The following is a 13036-nucleotide window of genomic DNA, read 5'->3' as shown; positions in this document are numbered from 1 at the left end:
CAGATAAGGGTACTTTCACACTTGCGGCAGAGGATTCCGGCAGGCAGTTTCGTCGCCGAAACTGCCTGCCGGATCCGTCAAAACGTATGCAAAACTGATGGCATTTGTCAGACGGATCAGGATCCTGATCCCTATTACAAATGCATTAAAATGCCGGATCCGTTTCTCCGGTGTCATCTGGAAAAACGGATCCAGCAATTATTTCTAATTTTTTTTTTGCTGTATGAGCATGCGCAGACCGCAATGCCTGATACGTTTTGCCGGAAGACTCAGGACCGGATCCGGCATTAATGCATTTCAATGGGAAAAAATGCTGCAAGTGTTCCGGAATTTTGGACGGAGATAAAACCGCAGCATGCTGCAGAATTATTTCTGTCCTGAAAAGTCAAAAAGACTGAACTGAAGACATCCTGAATGGGTTACTCTCCATTCAGAATGCATTAGGATAAAACTGATCAGTTCTTTTCCAGTATTGAGCCCCTAGGACGGAACTCAATGCTGGAAAAGAATAACGCTAGTGTGAAAGTACCTTAAGTAGGACGTTCTGAAAAGCAGTATGCTGCCTGGAGCTCTTTCCTTCCATGGATATTAGGCTGGGTTCAGACCTGAGCGTTTTACAGCGCGTTCAAACGCGCTGTAAAACGCTCAACACATGAAAACCAATGCTTCCCTATGGCCCTGGTTCTCACTTGAGCGTTTTACAGCGCGTTTGAACGCGCTACTAAGATTGCACCTCAATCAACAATTTATAGGATCATCAAGAACTTCAAGGAAAGAGGTTCAATTCTTGTTAAGAAGGCTTCAGGGCGTCCAAGAAAGTCCAGCAAGCGCCAGGATCGTCTCCTAAAGAGGATTCGGCTGCGGGTTTGGAGTGCCACCAGTGCAGAGCTTGCTCAGGAATGGCAGCAGGCAGGTGGAAGATGGCCTGGTGTCAAGAAGGGCAGCAAAGAAGCCACTTCTCTCCAAAAATAACATCAGGGACAGATTGATCTTCTGCAGAAAGTATGGTGAATGGACTGCTGAGGACTGGGGCAAAGTCATATTCTCCGATGAAGCCTCTTTCCGATTGTTTGGGGCATCTGGAAAAGGGCTTGTCTGGAGAAGAAAAGGTGAGCGCTACCATCAGTCCTGTGTCATGCCAACAGTAAAGCATCCTGAGACCATTCATGTGTGGGGTTGCTTCTCATCCAAGGGAGTGGGCTCACTCACAATTTTGCCCCAAAACACAGCCATGAATAAAGAATGGTACCAAAACACCCTCCAACAGCAACTTCTTCCAACAATCCAACAACAGTTTGGTGAAGAACAATGCATTTTCCAGCAAGATGGAGCACCGTGCCATAAGGCAAAAGTGATAACTAAGTGGCTCGGGGACCAAAACGTTGACATTTTGGGTCCATCGCCTGGAAACTCCCCAGATCTTAATCCCATTGAGAACTTGTGGTCAACCCTCAAGAGGCGAGTGGACAAACAAAAACCCACTAATTCTGACAAACTCCTAGAAGTGATTATGAAAGAATGGGTTGCTATCAGTCAGGAATTGGCCAAGAAGTTGACAGAGCATGCCCAGTCGAATTGCAGAGGTCCTGAAAAAGAAGGGCCAACACTGCAAATACTGACTCTTTGCATAAATGTCAAGTAATTGTCGATAAAAGCCTTTGAAACGAATGACGTGCGTGTAATTATATTTCACTACATCACAGAAACAACTGAAATAAAGATCTAAAAGCAGTTTAGCAACAAACTTTGTGAAAACGAATATTTTTGTCATTCTCAAAACTTTTGGCCACGACTGTACATCTCCATCCTAAGGAGCCTATGGCCTCTGAAATTGCCAGGTTCCAGATATATGGCTCTGCCACTTGTATGAGGCCTAATGGAAAGAAAATTAGAAGGTAGATACAGAGATAGAGCGATAGCTAAAGGTAAAATCAATGCCCCTTCTGTCAGGGCTGTATTAGACCTGCAGACGCTCGTTAGTCATGATCTCTCTGTGTAAAAGTGCAGGCTAAGAATCGTTTGACGGCAAACAAGGATTCAGCATGGGGACGAGCGATGGCATTAACGACTGCTCCTCCTCGTACGGTGGAGGAGATCGCTGTATGTAACAGCAGAGGTGTCCTCCGCTGATGAGCAGCCAGAAAGGAACGCTTACTTGCAATCGTAATGCTCATCTGCAGGTGTAATACAGCAATCAGAGGATTAGTTTACACATTAAGGCCTCATGCACACGACTGTGCCGTTTTTGCGGTCCGCAAACTGCGGATCCGCAAAAAACGGAAGCCGCCCGTGTGTCTTCCGCAATTTGCGGAACAGAACGGGCGGCCCATTGTAGACATGCCTATTCTTGTCCGCAAAACGGACAAGAATAGGACATGCTATATTTTCTTTTTTTGCGGGGCCTCGGAACAGAGCAACGCGTGCGGACAGCACATGGAGTGCTGTCCGCATCTTTTGCGGCCCCATTCGAGCCGCAAAAACTGCGGCTCGGATGTGGACCATAACTACGGTCGTGTGCATGAGGCCTAAGTTACAGAATGTTAGTGAAAATGTTGTGCATGTCTACAAGGATAAATAGAAAGAATGATTGCCAGTCTGCATTACGTCGCCCTATAGCGGCCAGTCATTATTAGCAACTGGGTTCTGTTCTGTTTGCATGTAATAATGCCCCTCATGCATCTGAATGTCTTAATAGATACATGGACATGTCATTACATCTAGGAGAATAGTGAATATCCAAATTGAAGGGAATCTCAGCATTTAAATAATGAATATGACAAGTTATTAGACCTTTATCATTTCTATGGTTCCTAAATCAAGAGATTAGGAAAAATCAGCTGTAAGGAGGGAGATGTTGTAACTATGGCCAGTGTATGGACATAATGTGTACATTTAGTATTAGTAACAAGAATATCAAACTGACATATGTATACCAATGAATGAGATACACGGGCGTTGCGGGAAAATGTGCGGGTGCGTTGCGGGAACATGCACGATTTTTCCGCGCAAGTGAAAAACATTGTAATGCGTTTTGCTCTCGCGTGAGAAAAATCGCGCATGTTTGGTACCCAAACCCGAACTTCTTCACAGAAGTTTGGGCTTGGGATCAGTGTTCTGTAGATTGTATTATTTTCCCTTATAACATGGTTATAAGGGAAAATAATAGCATTCTGAATACAGAATGCATAGTAAAATAGCGCTGGAGGGGTTAAAAAAATAATAATTAAACTCACCTTAGTCCACTTGATCGCGCAGCCGGAATCTCTTCTGTCTTCTTCTTTGCTGATTGCAGGAAAAGGACCTGTGGTGACGTCACTCCGGTCATCACATGATCTTTTACCATGGTGATGGATCATGTGATGGACCACGTGATGACAAGAGTGACGTCACCACAGGTCCTTTTCCTGCAATCAGCAAAGAAGGAGACAGAAGAGATGCCGGCTGCGCGATCAAGTGGACTAAGGTGAGTTTAATAATTTTTTTTATTTTTTTAACCCCTCCAGTGCTATTTTACTATGCATTCTGTATTCAGAATGCTATTATTTTCCCTTATAACCATGTTATAAGGGAAAATAATAATGATCGGGTCTCCATCCCGATCGTCTCCTAGCAACCGTGCGTGAAAATCGCACCGCATCCGCACTTGCTTGCGGATGCTTGTGATTTTCACGCAACCCCATTCATTTCTATGGGGCCTGCGTTACGTGAAAACGCACAAAGAGGAGCATGCTGCGATTTTCATGCAACGCACAAGTGATGCGTGAAAATCACTGCTCGTGTCCACAGCCCCATAGAAATGAATGGGTCATGATTCAGTGCGGGTGCAATGCGTTCAACTCACGCATCGCATCTGCGCGGAATACTCGCCCGTGTGAAAGGGGCCTAAAGGCCTAGAAGCAGGGAAAAGGGAAGCCCATACACAGCTTGAGGATCGGCAGGTAAGAACAACAAGACAACTCACTTACCTGCCAAAGCCTCCACAACTGCATCAGTACAGGAGCCTGAACGCACAGCAGGTCACAGTACAAACAACCACACAGGAATCCAGCATACCAACTCTGCCAGAGCCCCCCATGCTCACACAGTGCATGGCAGCCCCAAGCAGCACTGCAAACAGGCTTCAACATACAGGGCAAACGTCAAACATACATGTAGGGACAAACACCAACAACAGCCCAGACATGTAACAACCATGAAGACACACCCTGAACATAAACCCACACCTAACAAATAACAAGTGAGGTAGGGAACCAGGAGCAAACATAAGGAAAGACAATTTATGTTCCATAAGGTGGCCCTCAAGGACTGGGCAGAAACACCCAGGCAAGGAGCAAAGCTCCAACACCAAGCAAGGTTGTAGTACAACTACAGCAAGCCACAGATATATATCAAGCCCGCGGCCACACCCAGGAAACACCATAATCCCCACTAGCAAGAAGATTAACCCCTTGCTCACCAAACAGCAGGGAGGCAAACCTTAAAGGGGAAGTGCACATGCAAACTGCCAATAACACGTAGCCACCGGCAACCAGTCTGCATGGAAACCGCGTCACGGTCAAATACCAATATGACCGTGACACATGGAGGCTCCTGTCCGAGCCTATGCTCCAGAAGTGAACCAAACCTAACTGGTGAGGGAGAGAGTAGAGAGAGATATTTTTCCAGGCCACTAGAGCACTGTTGATCAAAGTTATTTGGACCCAGATCAAAATGGATAGCTGATTTAGCTCATCTCTCCTCACAGACTGTCTTCCATGGACTTCCTAGGTCTCCGCCTGTCCATTTCCATATGGCTAGGGTACATGCACCACTGCTGCCAATCCGTGGCCTTATCTGTGACATGTCCCCAAGTGGCACGCTGAGGCCTGTCACTGGATGCAGCAGTACACATGACCATGTCTATACATAAGTTGATAGGTGGGAACAAGAAGTCCAGGGAAGAAAATCCAGGAGCCACGGAACAGGACCAGAGCAGGTAAGAATAAATCTCTTCACAGATACCATTGGGGTGGGGAGTTAAAAAAGAAAAAAAAAAGAAAAAGGAGAATCCCTTTACAATTGTTCACCACGTGTTAAAATATTGACAAATTACATTGTGTGACATTTTGGAAAGCATCAGCACTTAACATTACAGTTTTTGCAGTAAGAACAATCTAGGGCTGCAGTAAACGATTATTTTAGTAATCTAGTATTCTACCGATTATTGGTACGATTAATCGAGTAATCTAATAAGAAAAAATGAATTAATAGACTGTTTTTCTTTATAAAAACTCATCAGACCCCCTGCCATCAGTCCCCAACACCCTTCATTCCCCTCTGTGCGATCAGCCCAAGTGCATCAGTTCCCCCCCAGTGCCATCAGCTCTGTTCCCCCAGTGCCTTAAGCTCTCCCCCACCCCAGTGCCTTCAGCTCCATTCCCCCAGTGCCATCAGCTCTCCCCCACCCCAGTCCCATTAACTCCACCCCCAGTGCCTTCAGCTCTCCCCCACCCAGTGCCATCAGCTCCCCCTCCAATGCCACCAGCTCCCCCATGTCATCAGTTGCTCCCCCTCCCATCAGCTCCTCCCCCAATGCCACCAGCTCCCCCCACTGCCATCAGTTCTCACACTCCCCCTCCTACCCATCAGTGCCCAGGCACAGCGCCAGTGAACTAAAATGTCCTGACGATGTGTGTACGTCAAGATCTAAAGCAGCATTGTGCGAGAAGGCGGGTGACCAGGGAGCACGAGAAATAGCGAGCTCTTCACTCACACTCTGTGGTCACATGGAGCAAACGAATCATCGATTTGAGTATTTTTTGGTGTTGAGTTAATCGATTAAATCGAGTAATCCTTTCAGCCCTAGAACTATCCTAAGTTCTGATAATGATAATTTGTAACTAACAGTCCTTTCGGTTCAATGATGGCTTCAATCTTACTTATCACAATCAACTATCTTATGTGTCACCCCCAATTCTTCATAGATTGAAAGCTCATGTGAGCAGGGCCCTGTCTCCTAGTGTTTAAGTTGTATATTAGCCAATTACTTTTCCTTTTGTTTTGTACATGAACCCTATGAATTTGTAAAGTGCTGCGGAATACGGTGGCACTATATAAATATTATTATTATTAACATAGGTAGATTCATCGGGCTGCAATGAGTTTTAAATGAGGTTATCTCACTTCAGCAAATGGCATTTATCATTTAGATGAAGTTAATACAAGGCACTTACTAATGTATTGTGATTGTCCATAGTGCCTCCTTTGCTGGATGGATTCATTTTTCCATTACATTATACACTGCTCATATGCAGGGATTATGGCCAGCAAAGGAGGCAATATGGACAATCACAATACATTAGAAAGCGTCTTGTATTAACTTTCTCTACATGATAAATGCCATTTGCTGAAGTAAGACAACCCCTTTAAGTTTCGTTGTAATGAGATATGGGGAACACTTACATGGGAGATGTGCAGTTTTTGTCCATATAATAGCAGGAGAGTATATGTGGATCACTTTCAGTCCTATAGGTTTTAAACAGACTTTTTCAAAGTGTCCCGAATGGTTTCTTGATCTTAAAGCCTTAAAAGGGTTGTCCAAGACAAACAAAATCTGAGGCAGCAGTAAATATAAAATCATAATAAAGCATCACACTTATCTTGCCTGCGGCTGTCAGTGTACCACTTCGGTCCTACGGCATTCGTGTCACCTGCCTGGCTGTAGCTGTGACATCACATGCACACAGGTTACTGTACAGCCAATCACTGGCTTATATGTGACATTAATGCTGAAGCCAGTGATTGACTGCAGCGGTGACATGTTGTATAGGGATGTCACTTCTGCAGCCTGGAAAACAAACACTGGTGGAGAGACATGGAGTACAATACTGGAAGTTGTAGGAGTGATGTGACAGGAGTATGATTTTTTTATAACCGCCTCCGGAACCCTAACGCAGGATCGAGTTCCGGAGGCGGCTCACTCAGGCAGAGTCACGCAGATTTCCTGTAAACGCGCGCACACAGGCGCGCGCGTTCACAGGAACTGCAGGTAAGCGAGTGGATCTACAGCCTGCCAGCGGCGATCGTTCGCTGGCAGGCTGTAAATGCGATTTTTTTTTAACTCCTAACGTATATTAGACGTTGTTTTGATAACAGCGTCTAATATACCTGCTACCTGGTCCTCTGGTGGTCCCTTTTGCTTGGATCGACCACCAGAGGACACAGGCAGCTCTGTAATAAGTAGCACCAAACACCACACTACACTACACCCCCCCTTTGTCACTTATTAACCCCTTATTAACCCCTGATCACCCCATATAGACTCCCTGATCACCCCCCTGTAAGGCTCCATTCAGACGTCCGCATGTGTTTTACGGATCCACGGATCGGATCCGCAAAACACATACGAACGTCTGAATGGAGCCTTACAGGGGGGTGATCAATGACAGGGGGGTGATAACCCCATATAGACTCCCTGATCACCCCCCTGTCATTGATCACCCCCCTGTAAGGCTCCATTCAGACGTCCGTATGTGTTTTACGGATCCACGGATCGGATCCGTAAAACACATACGGACGTCTGAATAGGGCCTTACAGGGGGGGTGATCAATCACAGGGGGGTGATCACCACATATAGACTCCATGATCACCCCCCCCGTCATTGATCACCCCCCTGTAGGGCTCCATTCAGACGTCCGTATGTGTTTTATGGATCCACGGATCGGATCCGCAAAACACCTACGGACGTCTGAATGGAGCCTTACAGGGGAGTGATCAATGACAGGGGGGTCACCCCATATAGACTCCCTGATCACCCCCCTGTCATTGATCACCCCCCTGTAAAGCTCTATTCAGACATTTTTTTGGCACAAGTTAGTGGAAATAGATTTTTTATTTTTTTTTGTTTTTTCTTACAAAGTCTCATATTTCACTAACTTGTGACAAAAAAATTTAATCTCACATGAATTCACCATACCCCTGACGGAATACAAATGCGTAAAATTTTTTAGACATTTATATTCCAGACTTCTTCTCACGCTTTAGGGCCCCTAAAATGCCAGGGCAGTATAAATACCCCACAAGTGACCCCATTTTGGAAAGAAGACACCCCAAGGTATTCCGTGAGGGGCATGGCTAGTTCCTAGAATTTTTTATCACAAGTTAGTGGAATATGAGACTTTGTAAGGAAAAATTAAATTAAAAAAAATCATAATTTTCCGCTAACTTGTGACAAAAAAATAAAAAAGTTCTATGAACTCACTATGCCCATCAGCGAATATGTTAGGGTGTCTAATTTCCGAAATGGGGTCATTTGTGGGGTGTTTTTACTGTCTGGGCATTGTAGAACCTCAGGAAACATGACAGGTGCTCAGAAAGTCAGAGCTGCTTCAAAAAGCGGAAATTCACATTTTTGTACCATAGTTTGTAAACGCTATAACTTTTACCCAAACCATTTTTTTTTTTACCCAAACATTTTTTTTTTTATCAAAGACATGTAGAACAATAAATTTGGAGAAACATTTATATAGAAATGTAGTTTTTTTTGAAAAATTTTACAACTGAAAGTGAAAAATTTAATTTTTTTGCAAAAATTTCTGTAAATTTCGATTAATAACAAAAAAAGTTAAAATGTCAGCAGCAATGAAATACCACCAAATGAAAGCTCTATTAGTGAGAAGAAAAGGAGGTAAAATTCATTTGGGTGGTAAGTTGCATGACAGAGCAATAAACCGTGAAAATAGTGTAGTGCAGAATTGTAAAAAGTGGTCTGGTCATTAAGGGTGTTTAAGCTAGGGGAGCTGAGGTGGTTAAAGGTTATCAAATATATTGCTGCTGCCCCAGTTTTTATTTATCTCAGACAAGCCCTTTAAGCATTTGCAGTCCTTGTTTGGCAAAAGTATAGGCCCTATTCATCTCAAAGATGTATGTTTCAATCGCCAATGGGCCTACTGAAACCTTTCGTCACAGGTACATGTTGAGAAATATTCCCAACATATAATAAATACAAGACTCAAATGTGACATGTACAGATCCTTCACTATATAACCATACCAAAAAACTATTTTAGAATAAAAAATATTGGCTGAGTTTCCAGGTTTTTAGTAGAGATGCAGAGTACATTTTAGTCTTACCTTATCGTCGATATCGCTTTCACTATCACACTGTAACAAAAAGAAGCAAAGACATCAATTACAAGACGGATACTACTTCAAGAAGTCATTTATTTAATTCACACAAGTGTATTCATATCATTTCCTAATTAGCTAGAAATAGGTATGATTTTCAATAACTATCAATGTGCATTGGATACCAAAGCATCACAAATTCCACTACATATGACGAGGGCATTCCCTGAGATACCAACCAGTCCTATTGAAGTAGCCTACTGTATGTTGGATCCCTTTCCCAATTTAGTAAAGAACAAACACTGGATATTTAGCATTCTTGTTTAAAAAAAAATAAAAAATATGCTGAAAATACGGAAGCATTATATAGTTAACATTTAAATCAATGAACTGTCTGTGTAATGCAGGACAGGACAGGTCCTCCACATCAGGCGCCACTCTTTCTAAGGCTACTTTCACACTCGTGTTTTGTGCGGATCCGTCATGGACGGATCAGTTTAGATAATACAACCGTCTGCATCCGTTCAGAACGGATCTGTTTGTATTATCTTTAACATAGCCAAGACTGAGCCGTCTTGAACACCATTGAAAGTCAATAGAGGACGGATCAGTTTTCTATTGTGCCAAAGAAAACGGATCAGTCCCCATTGACTTACATTGTGTGCCAGGACGGATCCGTTTGGCTCAGTTTCACCATCCTCATCAATCGGCGTTTTGGTGTCGGCCTCCAAAGCGGAATGGAGACGAAACGGAGGTAAACTGATGCATTCTGAGCGCTTGTGAGAGCCCTGAACGGATCTCACAAACGGAAAGCCAAAACGCCAGTGGACTGTGTGAAAGTAGACTAACCTTTATCTACTCTGGCCAATGGATGCAGATCCTGAACAGGAACCCCCCCCCCCCCCCAACACTATTGGCTCAAAATTCCCTAATAGGTTATATGAGAATACATTATCTAAACTGGAAAATCCCACAATTTAATCTCAATTCATATATGGAACTGAAGCACAATAACTTCACTGCAGAATACTGAAATTTCTTTTCACGCTTATTTTTACACTATAACATTTTTTTCCATTCTAAAAAATACATTTCTTAAATTTAAACAATAGTATTTTTTGTTTACATTATGAACTAGACACTTATTTAGTAGTGAATTAAAGCATTGTAAAAACACTTTTATAGACATGCAATTTCAGTCAAAAGACATAATAGACAATAGTGGTGAGCATACAGTGCATTAACTACCACTACATTGGAATCAATGGCTCTACTCCACTGCCATACTCACAGCTGTGACAATACTCTTTCCCACTTCGTATTTCAATGCTGTTGACAGACAGGGAGAAAGGCCACTTCATACAAAGGAAGGGGGACACAAAATTGCTCACAACTCCCTAATTTGACAAACAAGCAAAAATTTACGTGCGGATAAATCACATTTCATTACTGGGGCAATTTATGAATGCCATTAGTCCAGTATTCTGCCATACTAAAGTCACAATTTTTATCACAGGTGGTATTTTCAAATTTTTCCTACTTCAAGCTGGGTTCACATAACGTTTTTCTCTTACGTTTTTACGTATACAAGAAACTAATACGTTAAATGGGTGTCTTCAACATCCGCCACTTTAGAGTTCCATTGTAGACACTGCATCTTGTCACAAGACAGTATAAAAGTGCTCCCAACATCTCTGCTGCCCTATAAATAGGATCTCAGAGGCTATCTTTGGGTAGTGTACCTCTTGGTGAGAGATCGTTAACTGCTAGACATGCCTCTATGACGCACTCAAAGACATTTTGCGTGGTTGACAGACTTTTAGAGGGGAGCATCACCGGACTGAGAAAAATAGGATGGTGGTTTTGATTAATTTCCCATAGGCTGTTATGACCTAGCTGTTAGGAACAGCAGTTACGTGAGGGCATGCACACATGGTGAACAGTCTCAGGGTGGCCCAGACAGACCACCAGTAGGGAGAATCATTTGATCCACTGACAAGCATGAGCAGTTCCCACAGTTTCATGGTCCACCATCCAGACACAGGTGGCCTCTTCGTTACACACATGTCCCTGGCAGGACCATTTCTAGGTGCTTACCAGAAGGCAATCTGTTGTCACGGTCACAGAGCCTGTTACTTATCCTGCCACAGACAGACAGCCTGCTGTGAACTGGAACCGCATCATCCATAGTGATGAATCCAGGTTCTGTTTGGGATCCAATGACAATTAGGTATGGAGGTCCAACTGCTGGTGTGATGTTCTTGGGAACCAATGCAGAAGACTGTCGGTCGTGATATGAGGGACACTAACAGCTGAGTGATATGTGCAGGATATCCTGCGGCCACATTTGTTGCCTTTTAGGGCAGGGCTTCCAAATGGCATTTTTCGGAAGGATAATGCTTGACCACAAACAACAGGAACGCCTCATCCAGAATTGCAACACTTCTTTGGCTTGTCCGATTGCCAGATTTATCGTCAAGTGAACATTTATAGGGACCAGCCTTAGGGCTTTTACACACAAGCGAGTCCATTGAGGGAATCAGTGTTTGAGCATGATCCTACATTCTGCACTTGCAGGAGCGCACAGCATTATCATGATTTATAATGCTGTGTGCCTCTGCTTGACCTACCTTCTACAGAATCATAGCGACAGTTTTATGTAGCTTGAATACTACAGGGTACTAGAGCCTCCTTTCAATAGCTATAATATCGTAGTCACTTATATAGATCATTAATATATTCACACAAAGTTTCATTCAATTCCAACTGCTTCTTTTTGGGGAGTTCCTGTTTTTGTCAATGAGCTGTACATTTATTTTTAAACTTCTAGCAGGAATAATAGAGGAGTGCAACATACAGTTATAAGAAAAGATGCTCCAAATTTTTTACTACATGTGGAACGCAAGTAGTTACTGAAAAAAGACATGTCAGTAGAGGTGACAGGTTGTCTTCAAAGTAGATCCCAATTCTAGCTGACCTGAAGGAGAATCCATGGATTTATTTTGGAAGCTGCATTATAAAGAAGATAAGGGAAGTTTCTTGTGCTTCATTAGAAGACCAAAAAAGTCTGAGAACACAAGACAAGGTACACAACAAGTTTGCACACAAGCTTTGCCCAGAGGAATGTCAACAATTGAGAAAAGGGCCTGCACAAAGGACATGAAAAAAGACCTTCAGCTCTGCCTCCCACGCAGCTGTTGTCATCAGGACAAAAGCCCTTGTCAAAATATCAAGGTAAAGAAATGTACAGAATAGCAAGTGATGACAGCTCTGGGAGCTCTCAGCAAAAGACAAGAGCCTCAATTACCTGGAGTTTCCAAAGGGCCCTGTTAACACTCCCAGAGGAGAAACTAAACAGTAAACAGCCCAGTGGGCCTCCTTCAGAAAGGCTTGTAAAAGGATTACTTGCTTAGTTGTGCCAATTGCCTTCTAATTCCACCAAGAATGTTTGTAAGGCACACGCTAATTGCCCCCCTCATTTTGTAAATAAAAGCCCTTCCTCCGCAGGTTCAAGTCGGGACGCTTTATATTTGGAACCTGACAGACACAAATGAAGGTGTCTTGTAAGGTAGATGACAAGTATTTTAAAGCAGCAGCACATTGTCTCAAGACCTCACAGGTTCATACACGGAGATAGTGAAAACGTTCTGCACTTACTGTATTATATTGTACTCATGTAGTAGGGTTACAAACAGGGGTGCACCACCAATGAGGCCAAGTGAGGCAATCACCTCAGGCAGCACCAGGTAGGGGCAAGAGGGGGGCAGCGGAAGGGCCATGGGCAATGAGCGCTTGCATTGTGGCAAAGAGGTTAGGTTAAGAAATTGGCATTGGGGGGTGGGGGCGTTTCAGTTTTCACCTCAGGCAGCAGAAAGGCTAGGTGCACCCCTGGTTACAAAATCATATCTATATATTACTATTACACTGCCCG

The 13036-nt window shown here is 43.5% G+C and overlaps 1 protein-coding gene across 18 annotated transcripts in view; it reads right to left on the bottom strand.

The window, feature by feature from the left end:
- FBRSL1 (fibrosin like 1) overlaps positions 1 to 13036 on the bottom strand; it is a 617089-nt gene that overhangs the window by 134685 nt on the left and 469368 nt on the right. For all 18 annotated transcript variants that reach the window (XM_040416276.1, XM_040416282.1, XM_040416281.1 and 15 more), the window contains one exon: positions 9112 to 9141. In XM_040416276.1, the coding sequence (XP_040272210.1) occupies positions 9112 to 9141 (30 nt within the window). The remainder of the gene's footprint in view (positions 1 to 9111; positions 9142 to 13036) is intronic.

Source organism: Bufo bufo, chromosome 2 (assembly GCF_905171765.1).
Source record: "Bufo bufo chromosome 2, aBufBuf1.1, whole genome shotgun sequence".
Classification (NCBI taxonomy): Eukaryota; Metazoa; Chordata; class Amphibia; order Anura; family Bufonidae; genus Bufo; species Bufo bufo.
Note: the sequence above shows the minus strand (reverse complement) of the source record. Positions and strands in the feature narration are given on the sequence as shown.